The sequence below is a fragment of the Chanodichthys erythropterus genome, chromosome 10, assembly GCF_024489055.1.
Source record: "Chanodichthys erythropterus isolate Z2021 chromosome 10, ASM2448905v1, whole genome shotgun sequence".
NCBI lineage: Eukaryota > Metazoa > Chordata > Actinopteri > Cypriniformes > Xenocyprididae > Chanodichthys > Chanodichthys erythropterus.
In genome coordinates this window covers 37,104,715-37,131,695 of record NC_090230.1, presented here as the reverse complement: position 1 = coordinate 37,131,695, position 26,981 = coordinate 37,104,715, and the positions used below count along the sequence as shown (strand labels likewise).

The window sequence follows — 26,981 nt, the reverse complement described above, 5'->3', positions numbered from 1 at the left end:
TGTTAGATGAGTAACCACGTTATAAGCATTTCGTAGGTGTGTACTCATTGGGGATTATGTTTTATTACTGTTCATAGTAGCTCCGCAGTGGCTGAGCTTTCCTTCTTCGCTGTTCCCACGGCGTTGTTCTATACAGTCCCCAAAGCGTCAGCTTCTGACGCCATGTCGAGAGACCGTTCTCGAAAGGGAACGTCTCCGGTTACTATGGTAACCTCGGTTCCCTGAGAGACGGGAACGAGACATGGCGTAGACTGCCGTGTTCACCGCTCAGGTCTGCTGTACTCTCGTTCAGTCGGAAGATTCTGAGCTTATGCCGCCAGGTCGGCGCATTATATAGAGGCGGGTACCGCCCCTTTCGCCGTCTTGGCTGGCATTGGCCAGTGAGAGTTGCAACTTCACTGGCGTTGTGCAATAGGATTTCAGGAGAATTAGGAGAAAAGGGAGTCCCCAAAGCGTCAGCTTCTGACGCCATGTCTCGTTCCCGTCTCTCAGGGAACCGAGGTTACCATAGTAACCGGAGACGTTAACTTTATCATCGCCCTCTACAGGTGAACCACTGAAATTTCGAACTGTTTTGAAATGTTTCGAAACAGTGAGGACGTAATGAAGCCTCGTTTACTAAAATCACGTGACTTTGGCAGTTTGATACACGCTCCGAATCACTGATTCGAAACAAATGATTCATGAAGCTTCGGAGCTCATGCGTTTCGAAATCGGCCATCACTTCATAACATAACACAACACAAATCAACATAAGAGGAATGGCATGATGAGGATGTGAACAACACATGATCAGTGATACCAACATATCTGTGTTAACTGATGTTACATATGCGCAAAACAGATAAGTGTGTGTGATGTTACCAAAAATGTATGCATGTATGTGTTTTCACAGTCCATTGTCAAAATAAAAGTCCTTTTTATAATTCAAGTCTCTAGTCACAGGGCCTCACTGTGACAGTGACATTTGAATTCTCTGCTGTAATGCGATCTCATGCAAACATATTTTCCATTTGTGCTGGTAGATTACAGCAAAACAATCCACATGCACCCAAACTTCTGCTATGGTCACGTCATAGGGAAACGCATTTTTGAGTTGTAGCACTGAAGAAACAAGCACCAATGATATGTCTCTGAATGACAAGAGACAGAGGCAAGAGTGATACTTCCTCATGCATAATACTGCAATTATAATCTTATGTATACTACAGCTCAGTTATTGGACTGAATGAGCTTTAAGTCATGAACAAATGTAGAAACTGTTGACGTCAGCATGTTCGTCCAGCCCATACTCGGAGCCAACCAGCACTCTGAATCTTGCCGCTTGTACATGATGACGTCAGATTTTGTGATGTTGCTCCGACATTGCTTTTCAAACCAGAAGACAGAAATCACTCTGAAAAATGCAAAAATAACTAATTTCAACTTTTAAATAAAATGAATGAGTACCCTTGGTGTTTTCAATGAAGTGCAGCCTTCTGGGGTTTCATGACCCTTTTAATAACTTACATGCTGTTTCATAAAGTGATGATGCTTTGTTTCCTTGATTCAGCAAAAACAGCTTGTGTTGTGTATATTCTGTGAATAAGGAACTATAAGGAATCTGGGCTCTGGATATGACACAGGCTAAACAAGATTTCCCAATAATACACTTGCAGTGCAGTGTAGTAAAATATAAAAAGTGCATAGGATAAATAATAACTTTTATGGATAACATGCAAGTTCATATAATGCATTTAATGGTTTTATTTATTGTGGAATGTCATAAATAGTTTAATCATAAATCATACAGTAGATTGCCCGTTACTTTGATTTGGCTTTGCATGCAAATGTTTTTTATCTGCATTCTGTAAGCTTGTAGATATGTATATCTATTTATGTTTTCATGTCAAGACCCAGTAGTGGCTTTTGAATAACATTAACACATCCTGTATGATCAGCTTCTTTTTCTTACTCTTTTTTCCCCCTAAGTTTAGTTCTGTGTGACTGTCCTCTATTTTCCATTGTGTTTTGATCTATATAACACAAATGCAAAATGAATGATAAAAGTGATTAAATAAAGCACATAGCATCTACCTTTATCATGTGTTCCAGTATATTGAGGACTTATGCTGCTTGCTCAGTTTATTTAATGAGCTAATTCAATACAATTCATAACTTTGTCACTTAATTTCAATGTGTGGAAAGAAGTTTACTAGGTAAAATAGTTTACATATGGAAGAATATTATTAGACAATGTATCAGCCGTAAAAAACTTACAGAGAAAAAAAAAAAAAAAAAAAGGAACACAAAATGCAGCAAACATACTTTCCGAAATGAGGTACATACTATTAAGATACATGAGTAAATTACAAATATAAATCCTACAAAGACAATCATATCCTTTAAGAAAAACAGCTTTACCAGTTTAATCACAATTATTGTTCTGTAAAAATATTGACAAGAGAGGATGCTGGCTGAAATATTTTCCATGTTAAGATGTGTTTAACTGTCTTTTTAAACCAGGGATAAAATAAAGCATATACCAGAGGATTCATACCTGAGTTTGCATATAAAACCCATGTCAAAATATTTATGGTTGTGGTAGAGGTTACTGATATAGAACAGATATAGTATGGAATATAGCAAAGCAGATAAATTGTTACAATGATTCCTAAAGTCAGAGCAGCTTTACTCTCAGATTTCCTCCTCACTGAACCTTCCATTACACATTTACCACCCTTTAGAGAGTTTATAACTTTCACTTGCTGATGTACAACATAGAAAATCCTCAAATACAAAGTTATGATCAGGGTACAAGGAAAAATGAAACCAATGAACAGATCAGTGACTATCCAGGCAAAACCCATTGTAAAATAACACTCTCCATAGCACCTGTCTGTTCTGTGTGAAGTTTCTGAATGTCCATTATTAATTGCAATGATAGAGTAATAAACTGAGGAACAAACCCAGCTTAGAAAGATGGTCACTAAAGTTTTAGTTGTGGTCATTTTCTGTGGGTACAGTAAAGGGTGACAGACAGCCAAATAACGATCAACAGCAATTAAAACTAAATTACTGAGAGATGCTGAGAAGAGCAATCCAAGGATCACAACAAACAGTCTACAGAAAGTGTCTCCAAAGTACCAACATGTCTCAATCAGCCTGGTGCCCTCTATGGGCATGACAAGTCCCATAAGAACATCAGCCAAAGCCAGAGAGAGAATAATCAGGTTTGTTGGAGTGTGAAGCTTCTTGAAGTGAGAGATGGAGATGATCACCAGCAGGTTCAGAAACACAGTCCATGCTGACAGCAATGATACAAACACATACATGATATTGTATTCATATCTGGAGCGTTTTCCCTTGATACATGATGAGTTGATGGCAGGAAAGCAGTATTGAGTCTCATGATCCTCTGTCTCATAGGCCATGAGTGAGTCTCCTCCTGTTAGGAGTTTGTTCTGCTCTCGTTTCATTTATACAGTGTCTGGATCCGTCCGACCAACCCATCTCCCGCCCACTCTGATGTAACCTACAGTAAAAAAAAAAAAAGTTTTAAAATCTGATTTATTAGCTTTAAAATGCAATTAATTTCTTCAGTCCAGATTAGGATACTATGACAGTTCAAAAGTTCACACATTTTGTTTTTGTGTTTTATTTCTTCATTGTCTTCTCATTGTTTTGTATTTCCACATGAAAGCAATACACAGAAGGAACTGAATTGAATACAGGAGTGATGGTTATTGCTTTAATCAGTAATCAGCCACTGAAGACCACCCTTCCTTTTAGTGGAAGGGGTCCCCTTGGTTTGAAGATGATGGTATAAAGGAGAAAGGGGTTCAGAAATAGAGATATGTCATTCACTGGAACTCAAGAATGCTTGAGTGGTCCATAATCCTCCCAGTCCATCCTGTAAAATAATGTCATAGGTAGGCAATAACTGTTTCCTATACAGAACAAATGATCAAAAATGGTGAAATATTCTGTATACTGTGCAGTAAAAATGCTATGAAAGGGTTAGTTCACCCAAAAAAGTTATCCCATGATTTACTCATCATCAAGCCATCCTAGGTGTATATGACTATCTTTTTTTCAGCTGAACACAATCGGAGATAGATTTAAAAATATCTGTGCTCTCCAAATATTTATAATTATAGTGAATGGGGGGCGTGTTTTGAAGCCCAAAATAAATGCATCCATCAATCATAAAATTAATCTATGGCTCCAGCGGGTTAATAAAGGCCTTCTGGAATGAAGCGATGGGTTTTTGTAAGAAAAATATCCATATTTAAAACTTTATAATGTAAAATAACTAGCTTCCGGCAGACAACCGTACGCATCGATTTGCAGCGGAGGAGTGAACTCTGACCTGGCGCATGCGCAATGACGAACGCAAACACGCAGAGGATAGAGCCAAATAATACACCGGTAACAAAAACCCATCGCTTTGCTTCAGAAGGCCTTTATTTACCCCCTGGAGCAGTATGGATTATATTTATGATTCAAAACAGGCCCCCCATTTACTACCATTATAAATCTTTGGAGAGCCAGGATATTTTTAAATATATCTCGGATTGTGTTCGTCTGAAAGAAGATCATGGTATAATTTTCATTTTTGGGTGAACTATCCCTAAAAACTGAACATATTTGTAATAAAAGGGATAGTCCATCTAAAAATGAAAATTCTGTCATCAGTTATTCAGACAGTTTTGGTTCCCATAAAAGTAATACAATACAAGTCAATGGGAAGAGAAACTGTCTGGTTACCAACATTCTTCAAAATATCTCATACAGGTTTGGAAAGACATGAGGGTGCGTTTGACTCCCCCTCTGAGAAAAGAGAAAGTGTTGATTTATTTACTGATATTTGTCAAAAGATTCAAATAGCATAAAATGAAGATTATTGAACATTGAAGATTATTGATTTTTAGAAGGATGATCAACTTCAGTTAAAGAATTGAAAACTGGCAGGGGGTCGAAATTCGGCACTACACCGATACTGCGTACCATTTCGAGCACTGGTTGAAATATCTTAAAATTGCAGTATGGAAGATTTTGCCCTCTAGTGACTGAGGTGTAAAACTGGCTTCAAAAAAGGATGCAAAAGTATCATAAAAGTATAGAAAAGTGGTCCATACAGCTCTGTACTATAAAGTCTTCTGAAGCACTATAATACTGTAGTTTAGTGTGAAATGTCTGGATCAGACCAATTTGTATAAACAAATCATCCAGATCATTTCACCAAAAACACTCAAAACAATGATTAATTCATGAATCAGACATCAGAACTACTCTCATGAAACTCACATAAAGCCATCATGTAGCACACAATGGACCACTTTTATGATTTTGTTATGGAGCTTTATTCTGTATTTATTGTGATTGCATGGAAAATGGTCTTCAGGATTTGTTCTTTTGGGTTCTACTTCGGAAGATGTGAGGGTGAAAAAATAATGACAGATATTTATTTATTTATTTATTTTTTATTTTTCTTTAATTGCACAACAGTAATCAAGCCAGACTGTGATATTCTGTCATGTATTAGATCCTGGTCACTTCTTTCTTTTTTTTTCAGTATATTCAAATTTAAATAATAAAATAATTATTATTTGATGTAAATACAATGGGCTTTGCAATTGTGGGTAGGCCTCTCTCTTGGTAGTCACATGGTTTGATCTGTCATTTACAGTGACATGTCTTTGTTCAGTTTGTTTACTCTTACCGATGTCAGAAAACATCAATCATGTAAAAACTCAGAGGCCCAATTATAATTGTTATGATTTATTTTCTGTGTGTATTATTGCTTTGGAGATGATCCTCCACTGAACCTTTCATTAAAGGTGTGAAATACTGCACGCACACACACACACACACACACACACACACACACACACACACACACACACACAGAAACACACGTTGGGTTTCTGTTTTATGGGGACATAGACAATGATTTTTATGTTGTACAAATTGTCTATTATATCCCCCGAACCTAAACGTACATCTAAACCTCACAGAAAACTTTATGCATTTTTATATTTAAAAAAAAACAAACAAAAAAATTTAGTATAATTTATGATGTTTTCCTCATTGGGACCAAAAAATGTCCGAAAATTGAGTCTTGTATTTTTAAACTGCTGAACTGTCTCATCATGGGTTGGACAACTCTAGCCCTTGAGGTCCACCGTACTGCAGGATTTAGCCCCATCCATAATCAACCATATAATGTCATTTATGATACAACATATCATTTTCTATTTAATCCTGAAAACTTTGGTTAGATTTTTCAGGTGTGTTTTGTCAGGGTTGGAGCTAAACTCTGCAGGATGGTAGCCATCCAGGAACAGGGTTGGACACCCCTGTTCTACAATAAAATGAGCTGTGCGAAACCCTGCAAGTAAAAAATGCAAAGATTTAGTCAACTAAGTGTAATAATAACGTAAAAGTTTTAAATGTGAATATTAACATTTGCACAATTTTTCCGCAATAATTCAGTAACCTGTATAGGGGCCCAGTTTACCTTGAGACACAACTGATTGTCAATACTGTGGAATTGTCGATACCTTTTTTCTTATCCTATTCTGGAAACATATCATTCAAAATGCGGTAAATAACAGCATGAGCCACATATGACAACATCTTGAGACAATGTTCACAATTAATATTTAGGGCCCTAGCACCGATGGTGTGAGGACCCTATTGGAATTGCTCAGCCAATTATTCTTCTTCTCCAAAATGAATCGCATTTTTGAGGGCCTAAACGCTCTCAAAAACTCATGAAACTTTGCACACGCATCGAATGTGGTGAAAATTTACATCTGAAATGGGTTTCAGAATTAGATGTGGCAAAATGGCTCGATAGCGCCACCTACAAAATTTCAATTAAGAGCCCTTCGTGCTACGTTTCACGTACAGTTATGAAATTCGGTAGACAGATGTAACAGCCCAATACCTACAAAAAAGCCCCCGGGTGCAAAGTTTGTAAACCCAACAGGAAGTGAGATATTTTGCCATTTCCACATGTTGTACTTTAACGAACTCCTCCTAGAGCTTTTATCAGATCAATGTCATATTTGGTCAGTCTAATCTAAAGGCCTTTGAGACGTTAAATTGCGAAGATCTAGAGATTTCGCTGAAGATCTGTGTGATCTGGAGAATCACAGAACGGCCGGTACGCCAGGACGGCCGGCGGGCCGGCCCACCACCCGCCATGCACGCAGTCATCATCTGTTTTTTCCCCCCACTAATCTGTTTCACACTCCAGTACTGTAGTTGGCAGCGATGCACCTTTAAGTTGGATGCCAGCTGCACTGGCCGTGGCCGCCAAGTAAGCAGCAAAGACGTTTGATCAGTGGTCTCAAACTTCCGGCCCGCGGGCCATTTACGGCACGCCCACCACCTCTACCCGGCCCGCAACTGATCTAAAAAATAAAACATAATCCGGCCCGCTAAATTATTATTATTATTCTCTAGTTGCTACCTGTCTGATATGCAAAGAAAAAGTCGCCGTTCTAAGGGGCATTCACATATCGCGTCACATAAGCGGCCGCGCCACATTCTCCTTCTTTCCAATGCGCTTTCGCTCCAGTGGCGTCTGTCGTTGCTATGCAACCATGAGCCGCGCTCTCAATCGCTTCTATTATGAGCGCGCTTGCCTAAATTACAGTAAAAGCACTCGACTTTAAGTCATGAGCGCCGATTTAAACCACCGAAACGTGTCCGATGCAACCATTAAACGTTACCGATGCTCAAACTGCATCTTGGACAAATGTGGCCCAGCTGTGTGAGCGCAAGCGCTGCAGGTGTCTGTCAAGAAACAAAGTGTACAAATGTATTCTGGGATTGTATTTGTTCAGTAAAGTGTTGTTCAGTGCAAGATTTTAATGGTATTTAAGCTAACATAAAGTAAGGGAAAACACTTCCACTAGATGTTAAAAACTAATAATGTACTATGTAACAATGAGAGATTTTTATTTTTTGGCAAAATAAAGTTGATATATAGCAGTTTATTTCTGACCCCTCCACGCCACAAGTGTTGCTGGTTTTGTTCCTAAATTACTGATTTTTTTATTCCATATATCTTGTTGGATGTGAGAAGTCACACCAGACTATTTCAATTAATAGTATTATATTATTAATAGTATTATATAATTATGTTAACTCAATTCGAGAATGATTTTTGCAAATCCAGAACGATTTGATTCAAGACGATTCACATTAAAATTTGATGCGATTCAAATAAATTTGAATACATTTTTATATGTATTCACAGGGTTATTGAAATGCTTCCCCCAATGTGTCTTAGACAGCAGCCTTCAGAATTACACAGCAGCCCTCAAAAGGTCTGAAAGTGGGGCAAAAAAAAAAAAAACTACAAAAAATGTTAATGTTAATTGTTAATGTTAGTTCTGGGAGGGCGCGAGTGACAGCACACAACGCCTCCATTAATTCATGCATTAATTAATGTTTATATATTTTAAAGCACTGAATCGCTATCAAATTGCGAACAATTAGATTCTTAGCATTTTAAACCGATTATTTACCAAAATCAACAATTCACGATTCAAAACTACATGTTGATGCATGCATCGTCAGAATTTGTAATCGATGCATCGAGAAAATAAGTGAATCGTTACAACCCTAATTCAGAGTCACACCTACCTGGACATGTGGGAATAAATATGACTGGCATTTCTTACTTCATTCATATTTTGCTTTGGAGCCAAGCGGTTGTACAGAGATCACTCATTCCAAAGAATGCCAAAAAGTTCACTTTCTCAACGCCCTCATCTCTCAGGCTGGCCTCTTTGGCGACACTGTTGGGGACTTCGCTTCAAAGCACACATCGAAATGGCCCTGAGAAGGGTGGCTCAAAGATAGAGGGAGCGGATCTGATCCAGGAAATGGTGAATGCACAACTCCCCGGAGAAGAGCTGGGTGGAAAATCAGTTTTGTATTATTTATTTCTGTACCCACTTTCTCAATAAAAGAGCAATTTCCTCAACCTCTAGGCCATACTGGGTCTGTGCTGACAGTGAGCGATGCTCTGCTTACTCACTGTCAGCCACCCCTTCATTCGTCATGGGAGGGGAGTTTTCGTTTCGAGGATGTGCTGCTTACTCACACCTCCCTAGCTAGTCCCTTACAGGACCCATGGAGCAACGGTTGCACCAAACTCACTGCCTCTACTTAGGGACACTGTGCTTCCCGGGATTAGGCCCCTGGCATACCAATTGCCTGTAGTTGCTAGCAGTGTTGTTCACCTTGCACCAGTTTCGGATGTTGCTTCAGGGCAAGCACGTGTTGGTCAGCATGGACAATATTGCCCATGTTGCATGTCACAACTCGCCCGCCATCTCCTCTGGAGTCAGTGGCGATTCAAGTCACTTTGCGTTCACATCCCAGGTGAGCTCAATCATGGGGCTGATGCGCTTTAACAACAGCTCACGTTCCCGTGAGAATGGAGACTCCATCCCCAGGTGGTCCATCTGATCTGGAGTCAATTCAGGGACGTACAGGTAGACCTGTTTGCCTCCCAGGAGTCCTCCCACTGCCAGTATGCATTTCCCCCAGTGGGCCTGGATGAGTTCCTCCCTGGCTAGGTAGGACCTAGTCTCAGCCTCAGATGTCTTGCCCACAGATCTTTGGCTGAACGTTGGATGCATATGTCACACTTCAAACACTTCAGGATTTTCAAAGTTGATATCTGATTAGTTGAATTCTACAGGATGTCTGGGAGATATATGTGTCGCAGTTTTTAATAGTCCGTCTGGAAACAAGTGCCGTGATATCAAACCCCCTCATGGAAGAAGGACACAGTCGTGTTTACACCTTCCAGGATCAACTAAATGCTGGATTTCAAAAGTATGTGAATTTTGCAAATCCACTGTTGCAGTAAACTTGCAATGTTGAAGCACAATTTTCTTGTATTAATAATTTATTAGATGCACTCTGGTCTGTTATTTTAGGGACATTGACCTTACATTTTCATGCCCCAAACATGACATGGAACAAAAACTGTGATTGACAGTCAAACATCCTTTTTGGTAGTCCTTGGCCAATGAAAGCTGCAATACAGTCCAGACCTTCTGCCGTCAGTCTGAAGGTCTGGCTACACGAGACTAGATAGGACCTACTGCAGAGATCTTCCAATTGTTATAGTGCCACAAGGGTCCATGTGTATCCACCACGTTACCTCCCTCTCGGCACTTCCCCAGCATTGAGATCCGAAGCACTCTTCCCCGTGAAATGCCACAATAGAGGAACAGCTGCTATGACCATCCCCAGATTTAACCCTGTCCCTTCCATTCCGTTGGTATGGAGGACTATTTTTCTTGGGCTTACATGGGGCACTGGGAAGGTTACAACTGTGTAGAGGGCAGTTGCCAAAAGGGCACGCAGGGCTCTGACACTCATAATACAGTTCAGTATGTCTGTGACGCTTTCCATAGGGACCCCATTACATCAGTATCGAAGTAACATCGAATGTGACTGACTGAATGGGAACGTCTCGGTTACTGATGTAACCCTCGTTCCCTGAAGGAGGGAACAGATACATTACATCCCCCCTGCCGGGCAGGTCTGAGAAGCAGTCAGTTACCACCCAAGCGAGACCCCATTACATCAGTATCGACGAAATCTTGTAATATTGGAATATCTAAGTGTCATCTTTTTAGAGCTTTGTTTTTAGTTCATTAACCTTAATGAACAATCAACCAGTAATCTTAATCTTTTCATTAGAGGATGTAAACAAGCATTGTTCCCTTGCAAGATTGATAATATTAGAGAGAAAATTATAAACATGCAACCGTCTACAGTTTCTCTTCAGACAGTGCACTGTAGTGTCCCTGAGGTAAAACTAGAATCATTCGCCGCTATAGGAGAGGAAGAATTATCTAAACTTATCAAATCATCAAAATCAACGACATGTATGTTAGACCCAATGCCGACTAAACTACTGAAAGAAATGCTTCCAGAGGTCGTAGGTCCACTTCTTGATATAGTTAATTCATCTTTAACACTAGGACACGTGCCAAAAACCTTTAAGCAGGCTATTATCAAACCTCTTATTAAAAAACCTCAACTAGATCCGAGAGATTTAGTAAATTACAGGCCAATCTCGAATCTACCTTTTCTGTCAAAGATACTAGAAAAGGCAGTTTCAACACAACTGTGTTCCTTTTTAGAAAGAAATGGAATCTGTGAGGATTTCCAGTCAGGATTTAGACCATACCATAGTACTGAGACTGCTCTCGTTAGAGTTACAAACGATCTACTCTTATCATCCGATCGTGGCTGTATTTCTCTATTAGTGTTATTAGATCTCAGTGCTGCTTTTGACACTATCGATCATAACATTCTTTTAAAAAGACTTGAAAACTATATTGGCATTAGTGGAATTGCTTTGGCATGGTTCAAATCATACTTATCTGACCGTTATCAGTCTGTGGTAGTTAATGAAGAGATGTCGTATCGATCACAGGTTAAATATGGGGTACCACAAGGCTCAGTATTAGGACCGTTGCTTTTCACTCTGTACATGCTGCCCTTAGGAGAGATAATTAGGAAGCATGGTGTTAGTTTTCACTGCTACGCTGACGATACTCAGCTCTATATTTCCTCGCGCCCTGACGAAACCTACAAATTCACAAAACTAACAGAATGCATAGCTGACATTAAAAACTGGATGACAAGAAATTTCTTATTATTAAATTCAGAAAAAACTGATTTCCTAATCTTTGGACCAAAAACTTCCTCACCAAAAAACCTTGAATACTCTCTAACACTTGACGGGTGCTCCATTAAACCTTCGTCCTCAGTTAGGAACCTGGGTGTGCTCTTTGATACCAATCTTTCATTTGAAAGTCATGTTTCTAGTATCTGTAAAACCGCCTTCTTCCATCTAAAAAATATATCTAAATTACGACATATGCTGTCAATGACAAATGCGGAACAGTTGGTTCATGCATTCATGACCTCAAGACTAGATTATTGTAACGCTCTACTGGGTGGTTGTTCTGCTCGGCTTTTAAACAAACTACAGTTGGTCCAAAATGCGGCAGCTAGAGTTCTTACTGGAACCAGAAAGTATGACCATATTAGCCCAGTTCTGTCAACATTACATTGGCTCCCTATTAAACATCGTATAGATTTTAAAATCTTGCTACTTACTTATAAAGCTCTAAATGGTTTAGCTCCCCAGTACCTAAGTGAGCTCTTAATGCATTATAGTCCTTCACGTTTATTGCGATCTCAGAATTTAGGCCAGTTGATAATACCCAGAATATCAAAATCAACTGAAGGCGGCAGATCCTTTTCCTATTTAGCACCTAAACTCTGGAACAATCTTCCTAGCATTGTTCGGGAAGCAGACACACTCTGTCAGTTTAAAGCTAGACTAAAAACACATCTCTTTGCTCTTGCATACACATAACACATTATCAATACATTAACATTTTTCAAATCCGTTAAAGGATTGTTACGCTGCAATAATTAGGTCGGCCGGAACCGAGAACATTTCCTATAACACTAGATATACCTGTACATCAGAATAAGAATGGCATCTACGCTAATATCTGTCTCTCTGCTTATCCTGAGGTTTGCCGGGTGCTGGATCCAGGCCGTATCCAGATCAGATGGAGAACCTGCGTCTGGACCTGACTACAACGTAGCCCAGGAGACAATGGGCCTAAAGATCCAATTCTGGCTGCATCTATAATTCAGATTTTTAATCCCCATATCCGCTTACATATATTTATATATAATCGATTTTTAATCTCTATAATAAAAATGTACAATTCAGATGTTGATCTCCATATACATTTACATATATATATATCTTCCAAGGGGTTTTTTCCCTCCTAGGACTTTTTTCCCAGTGCTAGCACGTTGGGTTTTTCTCCTAGGGGGTTTTTTCCACCCCTGGAAGTCAGCCGACATTGGCTTAATGTAGCACCATCTTGTATATGTTACATATTACCACGCTTGTTTGTAGTTTTAACCACTTCCCTTTTTTTCTGTGCTTCTAATATGTAAAGCTGCTTTGAAACAATTACCAATTGTAAAAGCGCTATATAAATAAATTTGACTTGACTTGACTTGACTTGACATTGTTTTGATCTTGACATTTTTTCCCGTTCTTTGAGGCCAAGTTGTATTTCTGTTTTGTTGCCTCTTGTGTCAAGTACATCTACATCAGGACAGCTCTTGTTTCTTATATAGTTTCTTATATATCTTGTTATACATATGTTTTACATATTAGGTGTACACTCTAATAAAAATAAACCTTGAGATTGAATTGCAGTATTAACCACAATTCAATTTATAGTTGAACATAAAATGTTATTAAAATTTTGTTAAAACAAAATTTGAAACACAATCAGAAACATGTCCTTCTGATAAGGTATTATGAGCTATATATATATATTTTTTTTTAATGTTGATTGAAATATCTTAAAATTGCAGTATGGGAGATTTGACCTGCTAATGGTTGAGGTGTAATACTGGCTTCAAATATATATATATATATATATATATATATATATATATATATATATATATATATATATATATATATATATATATATATATATATAAATTGCTCCTTACAACTGCACTAAAGTTGAAGTCTTCTAAAGCACTATAATAATGTTTACTGATATGTCTGTATCAGACCAATTTGTGAACAAATCATTCAGATCACCCAACTTAAAACAATGATTAATTCATGAATCATTTGTACTGCTCTGAAACACACATAAAGCCATCATGTAGCACACAATGGACCACTTTTATGATACTGTTATGGTGCTTTATTCTGCATTTATTGTGATTGCATGGAAGAGTTTTTAGGATTTGTCCTTTTGAGTTCTACTGGAAGAATATGAAAGTGAAAAAATAATGACAGAATTTTTGTTTCTTTGTTTGTTTGTTTTGTGACAAATATTCCTTTAATTGCACAACAGTAATCAAGCCAGATTATGACATGAGTGACTTTTTTTCTGGTAAAATTCGATTTTATCTTCAAGATTTAACAGATCCTAACAAATAAAATGTAGTCCTGAGTGTTATTGTCACACTTGATCTGGAGAAAAGTCTGCCAATGGATATGTTGTCAGTTAAAAACATATTAGAGCCAGGTCACTTATTTCTTTTATCAGTATATTAATATTAAATAAGAAAATAATTATCATTTGATGTAAATACAATAGACATTGCCAATGATATTTTGGGTGGGCCTTTCTCAAGGTTGTCACATGGGTTGATCTGTCATATACAGTGACATGTCTTTGTTCCGTTTGTTTACACTTACTGATAAAATATCAAATGATGTAAAAACTCAGAGGCCTAATTATAATTCTTATTTTCTGCATGTATTATTGCATTGGAGATGTTCCTCCTCTTAACCATTCATTAAAGGTGTGAAAAACATACACACTGCATTGATGCAGTCCTCAGGCGATCAAAATAAATGGCGACATATTCAGATGGTCATTATAAACAGGCTACAGACAGTGTTGTAAAACAACAAACATTTAAATGAGTTTTTCAGCCCTCCGTGAGCATTACTGATGAAAGTGATAAAGCAGAAACTACATACTATCTACCTTTTCATTATTCCAGTAAATTGAAGATTTATGCGGTTTGCTAAATTTTCTTAACAATCTAATGCAACCCAATTCATGAACATTTTGTCTCTTAAAATTACAAAGATAATTCATACAATGATAATCACATCTACCATTACGAGTGACAGCTTTACCAGTTTAATTACAATTGATGTTCTGTAAAAATACTGATCAGAGAGGATGCTGGCTGAAATATTTTCAGGGTTAGGATGTGTTTAACTGTCTTTTTAAACCAGGGATAAAATAAAGCATATACTAGAGGATTCAGACCTGAGTTTGCATACAAAACCCATGTCAAAATATTTATGGTTGTGGAAGAGGTTACTGATATAGAACAGATATAGTATGGAATAAAACAAAGCAGATAAACTGTTACAATGATTCCTAATGTCAGAGCAGCTTTGCGCTCAGATTTCCTCCTCACTGAACCTTCCATTACACATTTACCACCCTTTTGAGAGTTTATAACTTTCACTTGCTGATGTACAACATAGAAAATCCTCAAATACAAAGTTATGATCAGGGTACAAGGAAAAATAAAAGACAAAATCATATCAGAAACTGTCCAGGCAAAACCCATCATAACAGAACACCCTCCATAACACATGTCTGTTCTGACTGAAGTGTCTAAATATCTATTATTAATTACAATGCTAGTGTTATAAGTTGAGAAACAAACCCAGCTCAGACAGATGCTCGCTAAAGTTTTAGTTGTGGTTATTTTCTGTGGGTACAGTAAAGGGTGACACACAGCCACATAACGATCAACAGCAATTAAAACTAAATTACTGAGAGATGCTGAGAAGAGCAATCCAAGGATTATAATAAATAGTCCACATAAAGTGTCTCCAAAGTACCAACATGTCTCAATCAGCCTGGTGGCATCTATGGGCATGGCAAGTCCCATAAGCAGGTCGGCCACAGCCAGAGAGAGAATAATCAAGTTTGTTGGAGTGTGAAGCTTCTTGAAGTGAGAGATGGAGATGATCACCAGCAGGTTCAGAAACACAGTCCATGCTGACAGCAATGATACGAACACATACATGATATTGTATTCATATCTAGGGCGCATTCCCTTGATACATGATGAGTTGATGGCAGGAAAGCAGTATTGAGTCTCATGTTTCTCTGTCTCATAGGCCATGAGTGAGTCTCCTCCTGTTATGGAGTTTGTTCTGCTCTCCTTACTGTCCTTTCATTTATACAGAGTCTGAATCACACTGGCCCACCCATCTATTGCCCACTCTGATGTAACCTACAAAAAAAAAAAAAAGAAAAAAAAAAGAAAAAGTTTTTTCTACTCCGTCATGTGCTTCTCAACAACCCACTGTGATAGAATACTGGACCCTCAATAATGAGTATAATAAATGGACTTACCAGCTGTCCAGCTGCTCTGCATGAAGCAGGAACAGCAATCCCTTGAGGTCCACACCAGTGGATTTGTACAATGTTTTGGGGCCCTGGAGAAGTTTTGACATGCCCTGACATTTGTTAAACAATAAACAATACATTTTGTAAGACACTTTCTGTTTAGAAAGACAGTATGCATGGAGGCATGAATAATCCTGAATAATGCTTTGATTCACACCTTCGGCGACAATGATCCACATAATGAGCTGCATAATGAGCCTTTTAGTCAGGTATGTGAGAGGGAACTAAGGAATGTGAGGACAAAGTAGTTTATTTTGTAGCTTATTTAGAATATAGTTAACACTATAAATGAGAGTCAAAGGCACAGTTTAAGTACACAGTTATACCTGGAAATAAATCATGTTTAAAGATATAAGTGAACATCACATTCCTAGCATTTCCAAAGTGTTTTGTGTTTCTCTGCACTGGAGAGAAAAAAATGTTCTGCTTCCAGTCAGTGATCTCACTATCATATTTATGCAGAATGTCCAATGTGGGCCAGTATCTGAAAACCCTCTGTGAGCATGCTGATAACAGGATCATATCAACTTTTATATTAACATTAATATAATGTCCACTCTTTATTGCACAGCATGTGAAGAAAATTGTGTATAGGCCTATTATTGTTACGGTGTAGTGGTATGAAGAGATGATGCATACACGGAGATCCACAATGATGGGCATTTAACGACAACAAAGGAGAATAACCACATACACGTATTAAACAACATTAAGAACAGACAAGGAGTGAAGGGAGTGAGTCCATTATATAGGGAGTGCAGATGATGAGGAACAGGTGCAGGTGATCTGTGATGATGGGGAGATGACGAGGGAAGAGAGTGCAGGTGAGGAAACAGGAGGATCATGGGAAATGGAGTCCGGGAAACAAGGTAACTGTGACAATTATATTTTAAACTAAATACAGTACCAGTCTAAAGATTACTATTTTTAATGTTTTTGAAAGAAGTCTTATGCTCATTAAGCCTGCATTTATTTAATTAAATTAACAGAAAAAAATGGCAATATTATAAAATAAATAACGTAACGTAAATAAATAACGTTTTTTTAGTTTAATTTACTTTAAAATATAATTTATTTCTATGCAAAGCTGAATTTTCATCAGTCATTGTGAACAAAAGCTTCATTGAAGTGGCACTAGGCTATTTCACAGTAAACACTTCATAATCTGTCCAAAACAGGCCAAAGAAATCTTGTCTAAATATTCATATAACCTCTATTACAGTTTATGTATAATATTTAATATATTACAGAGCCTATAAATATGATTGTGCAGTTTAATATGTTGCTAAGACATTTTATTTAAGTATTTATTAAGTATTTCAGTTGATTTCACTCATCTCACACTCTAAAAAATGCTGGGTTAAAACAACCCAAGTTGGGTTAAAAATGGACAAACCCAGCGCTTGGGTTGTTTTGACCCAGCTGTTGGGTTGCATCTTTAACCCAACCTGCTGGGTAGATTTATTTAACTCAACTGATGTTTAAAAATTACTTTATTGATCACTTAAAATGAACCCAAAATAGGTTGGAAATTAACATTTATTAATATGTTTAATTAATAATAATTAAATAATAAACATGTATTAAATTGCTTTTTAATGAATGTTCATCTTTTAATTATTATTGTTGCCTCTAGTAATTGTGTCTGATTTTTAATTTCCAACCTATTTTGGGCTCATTTTAAGCCAGACATATAATCGTTTTAAAACAATAGTTGAATTAAATAAAACTACCCAGCATGTTGGGCAAACATTTAACCCAACCACTGTGTCAAAACAACCCAATCGCTGGGTTTGTCCATATTTAACCCAACTTGGGTTATTTTTAACCCAGCATTTTTTAGAGTGCAGTATAGCAATATACTTTCGGAATATCAATATGGTATCTATATATATATTATTTCAAGACAATATGGCATGATTACTAATGTAAGTTATGTGTAGTAGCCTAAACGAAACTGCACATCTGCCCCATTCATTCACACAGAGACACACAGGACATGCAGGATTCATATTTAAACAGTGTTTTTGTGCGTTTGCTGACCCCAGAGTGTTAACTAATTTACCTGACCATTCTCTGTGCTTCTTTTTTATACCTGCCTGAGTGAAGAAACAAAAGAACGCCTGCCTGATGTCGGTTCTCTGGGGAATTTTGCCACGTTTGTGGAGTGGGTGCTGGTGAACAATAGATCTGTGTTTGCCATCACCCCACAGAGGACATCACCAACCCCACTCCGGACCCAGAGCCCAGCCAGCTATCACCCTGCTGCACGGACATGAAGCCCACCGCAGATGGAAAGCTTGAGTCTGTCGCAGTGAACAAGTCAGCGCTAGTAAAGAGGACTGAGCCAACCATCGCCGAAAGTGCCATGAACTGTCTTACCAGGTGCGTGAGCCGGCAACATTTTTTGACACTGTGGGAATATTAGTGGATTACGAGGGAATGGAGGAAGACCCCACCCACACTACCACCACTGAGGGTGAGCTGCTGCTGACCTCTGCATTTTTTAGGCCAGCTCAAAGTCTCCTGTGTGTCCATTGGATCCATACAGCTCAAAGTCTCCTATGTCCCATCTGTACATCTGCTCCACCAGGGACCTTCGTCTTTTTTGGCTCTACTGGACTCCCTCGTCTTTCCGTCTCTCTTGGTCAGACATCACCCTGCCTGCATCATGGATTTATGGGCCTACCAGTAATAAATCAGTCTTTGGAACAAATAATAATTATGTTAGGCTGGACCATCTATATCAGTTAACTTGTATTTGTTTAGAGTCATGTGTTGAAATTGTAATATACAATATTGTGATTACACGTGTCTGTCTATTATGCTACTGACAGTTTCTGACATTTTCAGTGCATGAGATTGTCCTGTTTTGTTGTTGCCGGTATACGAGATCATGAGCTCTTAAATCTCTGCCCTCTTCTTGAAAGGGGGCCGGGAGCACAGCTCATTTGCATTTAAAGTGACAAACACAAACGTTTTTGCTTACCCCCAAAAAGAACCATATGTATATTGACTGGAGCGGGCTCGTCTCTCACAATGAACGTCATGGCAGTGATTGACAAGCCATAGGGCCAATCCGCGCACGTCTCTCACAAGGAACATCACGGCAGAGATTGACAAGGTGAAAGTAACCGACAGAAAGGCAATGTCTCGGTTACTATTGTAAACCTCATTCCCTGATGGAGGGAACGGAGATGTTGAGATTTAATAACTTAATACAGCAATCATATGTTATTATAATCCCAATAATCATAAAAAATCATCCATAAGATGATGTTTAGTAGTTCCAGATTGGCATTAATTTAATCATGCCCATTTTCATTAATGAATTTGAATAAATCATAACATAAAACTTTTCAACAAACGTGAAAAGTTAAATTATGATATTTTCATAGTGTTTCATAGGCTTCACTGTTAATTCTTCTGTGTGTAGTGCTATCCCTATCCTACATGAATTTTGAATGAATTTGAAATTGCTCTGTTTCAAATGTTTTAGGCACATCTAACACTATGGTAATACATTTAAGCCCTTGGGAAAAAGAGAGACAAAGTTAGCAGTTTTTCTGGATTTATTATTTGTATGTATGTGTTTGAGTAAAATTAACATTTTTGTCATAGACACGTCAGGTTCCAACGTCACCCAATCACAGCGCGCAATATCTCCAGAATACTAATCACTGCCACCTGCACCTCATCACTCCCCTCATCAGCAGCTCCATAAAACACTCACACTCACAGCACTCCACGTCCGGTCTTGTTTGCATACCCTACCAGTTTATGCTTACCTCAAGGACTCCCCTTCGCATACCTACCTGTCTCCATCATGTCGATTCCCATTGTGTTCTTCGTCTGCCTTGTGAGTGTGTTCCCGTCAGCTTCCAAGTGCTCCAACGATCTCCAGTCTCCAGCGTCTAACTCCCTGCAAAGAAAAGGACAGTAACTATTCCAAGTATTCCCAGTTCAAACCTTTCTACTACCAGTTCACTCACCTGTTTCATTCTCCTTGCTCTCCTGTGGTCAAAATAAAGACTGTGTTAAGTGATATCTGTGTCTGTCCTCCGTCTACTGTAACAGAAGACCGGACCAACACCGCTGACCCAGGATGAGCCAACCTGATCCCTTTCAGGATTTGGTGGATGCGCTTCGGCGCACGTTAATAACTCAACCATCGCCACCATCTCCAGTTCCTCCATCTTCACCAGCACCAGCTAGCCCCACAGAGAACGTCAACACTCCTCCTTCACTGCCGCCGTACGCCAGTCCCATGGCCAAACCGGCGCCCTACTCAGGATCGGCAGAGGATTGCAGCGGATTCCTGCTGCAATGCACACTGGTCCTGGAGATGCAGCCGCACCTGTACCCGAGTGATACTGCCAAAATAGCGTTCATTATCTCTCAGCTCAGCGGCAAAGCATTAAAATGGGCCGATTCCATCTGGTCCCAGCAGGGCGCTGTAACCCAATCCTACTCGTCGTTTATTTCCCACTTCCGGGAGGTATTCGGGAAACCCATCACAGACTCTTCAGCTGGTGAGAAACTCTATAATTTGAGACAAGGCTCTATGTCTGTTTATGATTATGCTTTGCAGTTCAGAACGCTTGCAGCCCTCAGCGGATGGAACTAACAAGCCCTGATAACGAACTACCGGCAAGGATTGGAACCTCGGGTGCGGCTGCAACTCGCTGCATGCGAGGACAACATCGGCCTAGAAAAGTTCATCCAGCTCTCCATCCGCTGCGCCACTCGCATGCAGGCGTGCCTCCAAGAGCACCAGGACCAGTTATTCTCCACCGTGCCACTCTGCCGATCCGAACCCGTCAGCACTCCAGAACCAGCTCAAGAACCCATGGAAGTAGAAAACTCTCATCTGTCCTATGAAGAACGTTGCCGCCGCCTCACCCTTCGTCTCTGTCTCTACTGTGGTGAACCGGGGCATGTGATTGCTCTATGCCCCACACGACCACCACGACCCCTGGTGAGTGCCATTATTCCTGCCACTCAAAAGATGAAACCACTCACTACTGCCGTCAATCTTACTGCCGCTAATGTTTCACTTACAGTGGTCGCGCTCATCGACTCGGGGTCCGCCGGCAACTTTATCTCTGGTGCCCTCTGCCGTCAACTCCGCATCAAGACCTCTCCGACTACGACCATCTACAAGATCCGCTCCATAACCGGCCGACCCCTGAGCCGTAAGTGCGTCCGCTTTGTGGCAGGACCCGTTAACATTCAAGTTGGACTTCTACATCAAGAAGAGGCACATCTGCTGGTTCTGGAGGATTCAACCGCTGACGTGGTTCTGGGGCGCCCGTGGTTGGAGCAGCACAATCCGACCATCTCCTGGAAAATAGCGAAGTCCTGAAGTGGGGCGACACTTGCTTCAAGTACTGTTTGACGGATCTGCCAGTTCCACCAAACTCCTCACCTGATCTCTCTCTCTGCGCCACGTCCATCGAAAGTCCTGTTGAACAACGTTCTGTGGATATCCCCGAGTGTTACGCCCCCTTCAGCGACGTATTTTGCCCTCAGCGGGCTTCCAAGCTGCCTCCACACCGGCCATGGGACTGCGCCATCGACCTGCTTCCGGGTGAACCAGTGCCCAAAGGAAAAATCTACCCGCTTTCCATCCCGGAGGAGAAGGCCATGGAGGATTACATCAAGGAAGCCCTCGCCCAAGGTTACATCAGGCCGTCTACTTCCCCTGCTGCTTCCAGTTTCTTCTTTGTGGCTAAAAAGGATGGAGGCTTGCGGCCCTGTATTGACTACCGTGCACTCAACAAGATTACAGTTAAGTTCCGTTACCCCCTTCCTCTCGTCCCGGCTGCCCTAGAACATCTCCGTGGTGCCACTGTGTTCACGAAGCTGGACCTCCGCAGCGCGTATAACCTCATCCGGATACGTGAGGGGGACGAGTGGAAGACTGCCTTCATCACCCCTACTGGCCACTACGAGTACTTGGTCATGCCGTATGGACTAGTCAACGCCCCCTCCGTATTCCAGGACTTCATTCATGAGGTGCTCCGGGAGTTTCTCCCTCGGTTTGTCCTGGTCTACATAGACGACATTCTCATCTACTCCCGGAGCCAGGCCGAACATCGCCAACACGTTGCGGAGGTCCTCACCCACCTTCGCCAATACCATCTGTTCCTCAAGGCCGAAAAATGAACTTTCCATCAACCCTCCGTTTCGTTCCTGGGATATAACATCGACCACAGTGGCATCCGGATGGACGAGAGGAAGGTGGAATCCATCACCAACTGGCCAGAACCCACCACCATTAAAGAACTACAGCGCTTCCTCGGTTTCTCAAATTTCTACAGAAGATTCATCAAAGGTTACAGCTCTATCGCCCATCCACTTACCAGCTTACTCCGCAACCAGCCCAAGTCTCTGTCCTGGACCCCGGCAGCCACCAACGCCTTCAACCAGCTCAAAGAAGCCTTTACCACCGCTCCCTTACTCGTACACCCTGACCCAGAGAAATAATTCATTGTTGAAGTGGACGCATCGACCACCGGAGTGGGAGCGGTGTTATCGCAGCAGCAGGGGACCCCAAGTAGACTCCATCCATGCGCCTTCTTCTCCCGCAAGCTCAGCCCGGCGGAAGTCAACTATTCCATCGGGGACAGGGAACTTCTAGCGATCAAGCTTGCTTTGGAAGAGTGGAGGCATTGGCTGGAGGGAGCCAAACATGTGTTCTTGGTATTAACAGATCACAAAAACTTGGAGTACCTTCGCTCTGCGAAAAGATTGAACCCTAGACAAGCTCGCTGGGCCATGTTTTTCTCCCGCTTTAACTACACCATCTCCTTCCGACCTGGTACGAAAAATGTGAAAGCGGATGCTCTCTCACGTCTGCATGCCCCAGAAGAAAAGACTGAGGAACCTGAACCCATTATTCCTAGCTCCCTCATTGTGAGTCCCATTACGTGGTCAGAAGAGACCATTCCCTCCTCCAATGCATCCACTAACCCTCCGCCGGGCTGTCCACCAGGCTTGCTCTATCTTCCAAGGACACAACGCACTCCCACCATTCACTCAGCCCACACGTCACTTGGCACTGGTCACCCTGGGGCCAATGAGACCCTCTCGTTGCTGAAAGAACGCTTCTGGTGGCCAGGGATGGCAGCCGACGTCAGAAGGTACGTGCAGGGCTGTAGGGAGTGTGCCATCTCCAAGTCTCCTCGTCATCTGCCAGCTGGGAAACTCCTTCCGCTGCCCGTTCCAGATCGCCCCTGGTCACACCTAGGAGTGGACTTCATAACTGATCTCCCTGTCTCAGACGGATACACCACCATCCTAGTTGTCGTGGACCGGTTCTCAAAGTCATGTCGTTTAATTCAACTTCCTGGATTACCTACTGCAATGGAGACCTCCGAAATACTCTTCAACCAAGTCTTCAGATACTTTGGAATTCCAGAAGATATCCTCTCCGACCGTGGGCCTCAATTCATATCCCGTGTATGGAAGTCCTTCTACTCACTCCTAGGTGTGGCCGTCAGCCTCACATCTGGATATCACCCCCAGTCGAACGGGCAGACGGAAAGGAAGGTTCAGGAGATTGGCCGCTTCCTCCGTACCTTCTGTCATGACCACCAGGACTCTTGGAACCAGTTCCTGGGTTGGGCCGAGTACGCCCAAAACTCTCTCCGACAGTCAACTACTGGGCTTACACCGTTTCAATGCGTACTCTGTTACCAACCCCCACTGTTCCCCTGGGATGGGGAACCCTCCAACGTTCCTGCAGTGGATTACTGGTTCCGAGAGAGCGAGAGGGTCTGGGACTCAGCTCACCACCAGTTGCAACGAGCCCTGCACAGACGCAGAATGGTAGCCGACCTCCGACGCTCTAACACCCCAGTATTCCAGCCTGGTCAGATGGTCTGGCTATCCACCCGTGACATCAGACTGCGTCTGCCCTGCAGAAAGCTGAGTCCCAGGTTCATTGGCCCATTCCCCATCATCAAGCAGGTCAACCCGGTCACTTATCAACTCCGGCTGCCACAAGGGTACCGTATACATCCCACTTTCCATGTGTCACTCCTCAAAGCTCACCATCCCTCTGTTCTTCCCACAGGACCTGACGTGGCTCCCGCCGAACCCCCCCTTCCACTCATCGTGGAAGACGGAGCTGCGTACGAGGTGCGAGAGATCTTGAACTCCCGGCGTCGTGGTGGTCAGCTTGAATACCTGGTGGATTGGGAAGGATATGGTCCCGAAGAACGCTCCTGGGTCCCAAGGGACGACATCTTAGACCCCAGTTTACTCCAAACCTTCCATGACAGTCACCCTGAGAAACCGGCACCGCAGGGAAGAGGACGACCACCACGGCGTCGGGGTTCTCGGCCCTCTGGAGCGGGCCGTGGAGGGGGGGGTACTGTCACAGACACGTCAGGTTCCAACGTCACCCAATCACAGCGCGCACCATCTCCAGAATACTAATCACCGCCACCTGCACCTCATCACTCCCCTCATCAGCAGCTCCATAAAACACTCACACTCACAGCACTCCACGTCCGGTCTCGTTTGCATACCCTACCAGTTTATGCTTACCTCAAGGACTCCCCTTCGCATACCTACCTGTCTCCATCGTGTCGATTCCCATTGTGTTCTTCGTCTGCCTCGTGAGTGTGTTCCCGTCAGCTTCCAAGTGCTCCAACAATCTCCAGTCTCCAGCGTCTAACTCCCTGCAAAGAAAAGGACAGTAACTATTCCAAGTATTCCCAGTTCAAACCTTTCTACTACCAGTTCACTCACCTGTTTCATTCTCCTTGCTCTCCTGTGGTCAAAATAAAGACTGTGTTAAGTGATATCTGTGTCTGTCCTCCGTCTACTGTAACAATTTTTGTTTTATGAACTGGCAACATTTCTTCCAAATTTCAAGTAAATACACAAAGGAAATGCAAGGAAAACAAGTTTACATTCATTTTTAAACAACACAATATTTATTTTTTTAACTTAAGAATAGTTAAGAAATCAAAATTTGGTGGAATAACCTGATTGCCAATCAGAGCTTTCATCCATCATCAGTCTTTCACATACATATAAATATTAAATCCAGAGAAACTGCTAATTTTCGGTCTCTTAACTTTCTCCAGGGCTGTAGTTCTATATCAGTGGTTCCCAACCCTGATGCTGGAGTACCCCCAACACTGCATATTTTTGATGTCTCTCTGACACACCCATATCTCAGGTCTTGGAGTTAGGGGTTTAATCAGGTTGAATCAGGTGCTTGATTAGAGAGAGATCTAACTGTGCAGAGCTGGGCTACTCCAGGACCAGGATTGGGAACCACTCTTCTATATGACTGTCAATGTGTTTTTCATGTATAACACAGATGAAAGTTATTAAGAATAAAGTACATACTATCTACCTTTTTCATTATTCCAGTATACTGAGGATTTGTGCTGTTTACTCAGTTTACTTAATCATCTAATGCAACACAGTTCATGGACATTTTGTCACTGTGTGTGTGTGTTTGTAAAGAAGTTGAGTTAAATGTTAAATTCTGTCAATATCTGCATTTGAGATTTAACAGCAAACATACATAATTTAATGAGCTATATACTATTAAGGAACATGTTTTGAAAATTGCAAAGATGAATCATACAATGATAATTATACATACTTTTATGAATGACAGCTTTACCAGTTTAATTACAATTAATATTCTGTAAAAATATTGATCAGAGAAGATGCTGGCTGAAATATTTTCAGAGTTAGGATGTGTTTAACAGTCTTTTTAAACCAGGGGTAAAATAAAGCATAGACCAGAGGATTCAGACCTGAGTTTGTGTACACGACCCATGCCAAAACATTTATGGTTGTGGAAGAGGTTACTGACATAGAACAGATATAGTATGGAATAAAGCAAAGCAGATAAACTGTTACAATGATTCCTAATGTCAGAGCAGCTTTACTCTCAGATTTCCTCCTCACTGAGCTCTCCATTACACATTTACCACCCTTCATCAGAGAGTTTATAACTTTCACTTGCTGATGTGCAACATAGAATATCCTCAAGTATAAAGTTATGATCAGGGTACAAGGAAAAATAAAAGACATGAACAGATCAGTGACTTTCCAGGCAAAACCCATCATAACAGAACACTCTCCATAACACATGTCTGTTCTGACTGAAGTTTCTAAATATCCATTAATAATCACAAGGGTAGTGTTATAAGTCGAGAAGCAAATCCAGCTCAGACAGATGCTCATTAATGTTCTAGTTGTGGTTATTTTCTGTGGGTACAGTAAAGGGTGACAGACAGCCACATAACGATCAACGGCAATTAAAACTAAATTACTGAAAGATGCTGAGAAGAGCAATCCAAGGATTATAAAATACAGTTTACAGAAAGTTTCTCCAAAGTACCAACACATCTCAATGAGCTTGGAGCCCTCTATGGGTATCACAATAAGTCCCATAAACAGGTCGGCCACAGCCAGAGAGAGAATGAGCAGGTTTGTTGGAGTGTGAAGCTTCTTGAAGTGAGAGATGGAGATGATCACCAGCAGGTTCAGAAACACAGTCCATGCTGACAGCAATAACACAAACACATACATGACATAGTATTCATATCTAGAGCGAATTCCCTTGATACATGATGAGTTGATGGCAGGAAAGCAGTATTGAGTCTCATTATTCTCTGTCTCATAGGCCATGAGTGAGTCTCCTCCTGTTAGGAGTTTGTTCTGCTCTCCTTTAAATTTATACAGTGTCTGGATCAGACGGACCGCCCCATCTACTGCCCACTCTAATGTAACCTACAAATAAAAATGTATTTTTTAAAATGTATTTATATTTATCTTATTTCTTTTCTTGTAAACATAAACACTAAAAAAAAATGCACTGAAATGTAGTTCATTTCTTCAGTCAGGATTCTCTGTAGTCCATACAACTCTGCGCTATAGTTCAAGTCTTCTAAAGCACTATAA

At 40.9% G+C, this 26,981-nt stretch overlaps 3 protein-coding genes across 3 annotated transcripts; all 3 read right to left on the bottom strand.

Annotated features, from left to right (window-relative positions):
- Positions 1-2,417: 2,417 nt before the first annotated feature.
- On the bottom strand, positions 2,418-3,458 carry LOC137028320 (trace amine-associated receptor 13c-like). The gene has a single exon (XM_067397085.1). It carries the CDS (start codon positions 3,456-3,458, stop codon positions 2,418-2,420), a length of 1,041 nt encoding a protein of 346 aa, XP_067253186.1.
- An 11,293-nt stretch (positions 3,459-14,751) lies between these two features.
- LOC137029510 (trace amine-associated receptor 13c-like) lies at positions 14,752-15,808 on the bottom strand. The gene has a single exon (XM_067399113.1). It carries the CDS (start codon positions 15,751-15,753, stop codon positions 14,752-14,754), a length of 1,002 nt encoding a protein of 333 aa, XP_067255214.1. The 5' UTR covers positions 15,754-15,808.
- Positions 15,809-25,706: 9,898 nt separating this feature from the next.
- On the bottom strand, positions 25,707-26,756 carry LOC137029509 (trace amine-associated receptor 13c-like). Its single transcript, XM_067399112.1, has one exon. It carries the CDS (start codon positions 26,706-26,708, stop codon positions 25,707-25,709), a length of 1,002 nt encoding a protein of 333 aa, XP_067255213.1. The 5' UTR covers positions 26,709-26,756.
- Positions 26,757-26,981: the final 225 nt, after the last annotated feature.

Coding starts and splice junctions, on each gene's coding strand:
- LOC137029509 (XM_067399112.1), bottom strand. CDS start 26,708: ATGGCCTATGAGACAGAGAATAATGAGACTCAATACTGCTTTCCTGCC.
- LOC137028320 (XM_067397085.1), bottom strand. CDS start 3,458: ATGAAACGAGAGCAGAACAAACTCCTAACAGGAGGAGACTCACTCATG.
- LOC137029510 (XM_067399113.1), bottom strand. CDS start 15,753: ATGGCCTATGAGACAGAGAAACATGAGACTCAATACTGCTTTCCTGCC.